Below are 2,158 nucleotides of genomic sequence, written 5' to 3'. Positions count from 1 at the left end.
TCTGTCCCCTCAGAGAAGAAGCGGAGGAAGACGAGGGGGGACCACTTCAAGCAGCGCTTCAGGAAGAACTTCTCTGCTCTCCTTGAGGAGGAGGTGAGGCTCCGTCTGCTGCTCTCTGATTGGCTGAGCTCATCATCATCATCATCATCATCATCATCATCATCATCATCATCATCATCCTCTGTCTTCATCAGAACCTGTCGGAGCGTCCAGAACCAAACTACCTGTCTGCGGCAGCCCCGCCCTCCTCTCTGCCCCCCCGTCACTTCTGCTGCGTCTGCGGCTTCCCGTCTCACTACACCTGCTCCACCTGCGGGGGGCGCTACTGCAGCAGCAGGTGTCTGATCACCCACAGAGAGACCAGGTACGACCTTCTGCAGGGGCTGAGGGGACTATCTAGAGACGGGTCGGTCTGAGGTTCTGATGGTACCAGAACCTAAAGCAGCTGCTGGGATTAGGGTTAGGGTTAATGTTAGCGTTATAGCTACAGCAAGGGTTAAAATCAGACTTACAGGTAGAGTGAAGGTTAATGTTAGTCAGGTTTAAAGTTATGGTTAGGGTTAATGTTATGGTTAAAGCTACAGTTGGGCTTAAAGTTAAAGCCAGGACAGGGACCTGGCTTTAACTTAGGGCAGTCTTGGAGGGAAAGAGAGACCGACAGATAGTCAGAGTTAAAGGCTGGCTTGGGGTTAGAGTCAGGGTTGGCAGTTAGGATTAAAGTTAAAGTCAGGCTTAAAGGTAAAGTCAGGATTAAACTGGTATTTACTCTCTGTTTTTTGGAAGTTTCATCCAGTTGAGTTTAAATCCCTTACGGTCCGATAATGTTGCTAAATGAGGTCTATAATCTGTGGGAATAAACGGGATAAACCTCGGATTATTTCACTAAATAATCTAACTAAGCTTCATTTTCTCATTCAGTTATTTTCCTTTATAAAACCTCTATAAATGAATGATAATCTGATAAATGCCAAAGAATCAAAGACATGAGAAATTATCCATTTTTATCATTTATTAGTTTGAAACCAAGAATTTAAACCTATTTTTATAAACTGTTTCTATGATCATCATAAACTAGATCCGCCTGTTAAACTCTGGCAGCTGGATCTAATCTATCTGTTCTTTAAATCAGTTCAATCATTTAGTAAATAATAAAATGTTTAATCCGTCCTTTAGATTAAACTAGTTTGATTATTCAGCTCATCAATGATGATTACAGGAACAGCAGAAAGTCTGTTTCTCTGGATTAGAAGTTCTGCAGACCAGAACCAGAACCTGAACCAGAACCTTCCAGGATCCGTTTCCCTCTGGGACGCCATCATAGTTCACTGTTTGCTAAATAAAACTCACTAAATGTTTTAACAGATTAATAAAACCCTCAGTTTAATGTTTCTGTTGCTACGGTTACCGTAGAGCTGACCCGATGGAGCCATTAGAACCACAGAACCTGGTCCAGACTTCCTGTCCTCTGTGTCTCTGCAGGTGTCTGAAGTGGACCCTCTGAGGACGCGTCGGACCGCGGATCAGAACCGGCTCTGGTTCTGTTGCCATCCTGTTGGACTCGCTGCTGATGATCCTCCTTAAAGGACCGGTTCTGGTTCTGCTGCCATCCTGTTGGACTCGCTGCTGATGATCCTCCCTAAAGGACCGGATCTGGTGTCCCTGAGGTTTGGACCCGTCCTCCTGGTCCCAGAGGGAGGAGTATCCAGTTCTGGTTCCATCTGCTCTAGAACCCTGAAGATGTTCTGAATCAATGAGGTCCAGACTTCCCCTGTGTGTTTATGCCCACAGCAGAACCAGAACCTCTGAACAGAACCCGAGGGGGCTGCTCCTCTGAACCAGAACCTCTGAACCAGAACCCGAGGGGGCCGCTCCTCTGAACCAGAACCAGGCGGTTCTGCTCCTCTGATCAGAACCAGGCGGTTCTGCTCCTGACGGGTCCACATGGAGCCGTCACTGATCCACTGAATAAAGATCCTGTTTCAGAACAAATGGGTCCACTGTGGTTCTGTTGGTTCTGTTGGGTCCAGTTCCTGCTGAAATGTGGAATCTTCTCACCAGCAGGTGGTGCTGCTGCATCCCTCAGACTTTAAAAGGTTCTGTTTGGGTTCTGGCTCGGTTCTGATCTAGGTGGCGGGTTTCCTTCCAGGAAGTGATGCGG

General features: G+C 46.9%; 1 protein-coding gene across 1 annotated transcript in view; it reads left to right on the top strand.

The window, feature by feature from the left end:
• Nucleotides 1-1,821, top strand: part of znhit1 (zinc finger, HIT-type containing 1) — a 6,390-nt gene extending 4,569 nt beyond the window's left edge. The window contains exons 4-6 of the mRNA XM_015401571.1: nucleotides 14-93; nucleotides 195-364; nucleotides 1,480-1,821. Of these exons, the coding sequence (XP_015257057.1) occupies nucleotides 14-93; nucleotides 195-364; nucleotides 1,480-1,501 (272 nt within the window). The 3' untranslated portion in view covers nucleotides 1,502-1,821. The remainder of the gene's footprint in view (nucleotides 1-13; nucleotides 94-194; nucleotides 365-1,479) is intronic.
• The last annotated feature ends 337 nt before the right edge of the window (nucleotides 1,822-2,158 follow it).

The sequence above is a fragment of the Cyprinodon variegatus genome, unplaced genomic scaffold (genome assembly GCF_000732505.1).
Source record: "Cyprinodon variegatus isolate N-32 unplaced genomic scaffold, C_variegatus-1.0 Scaffold1233, whole genome shotgun sequence".
Taxonomy (NCBI): domain Eukaryota; kingdom Metazoa; phylum Chordata; class Actinopteri; order Cyprinodontiformes; family Cyprinodontidae; genus Cyprinodon; species Cyprinodon variegatus.
The sequence above is the reverse complement of the archived record's forward strand: the minus strand, read 5'-3'. Positions and strand labels throughout refer to the sequence as shown.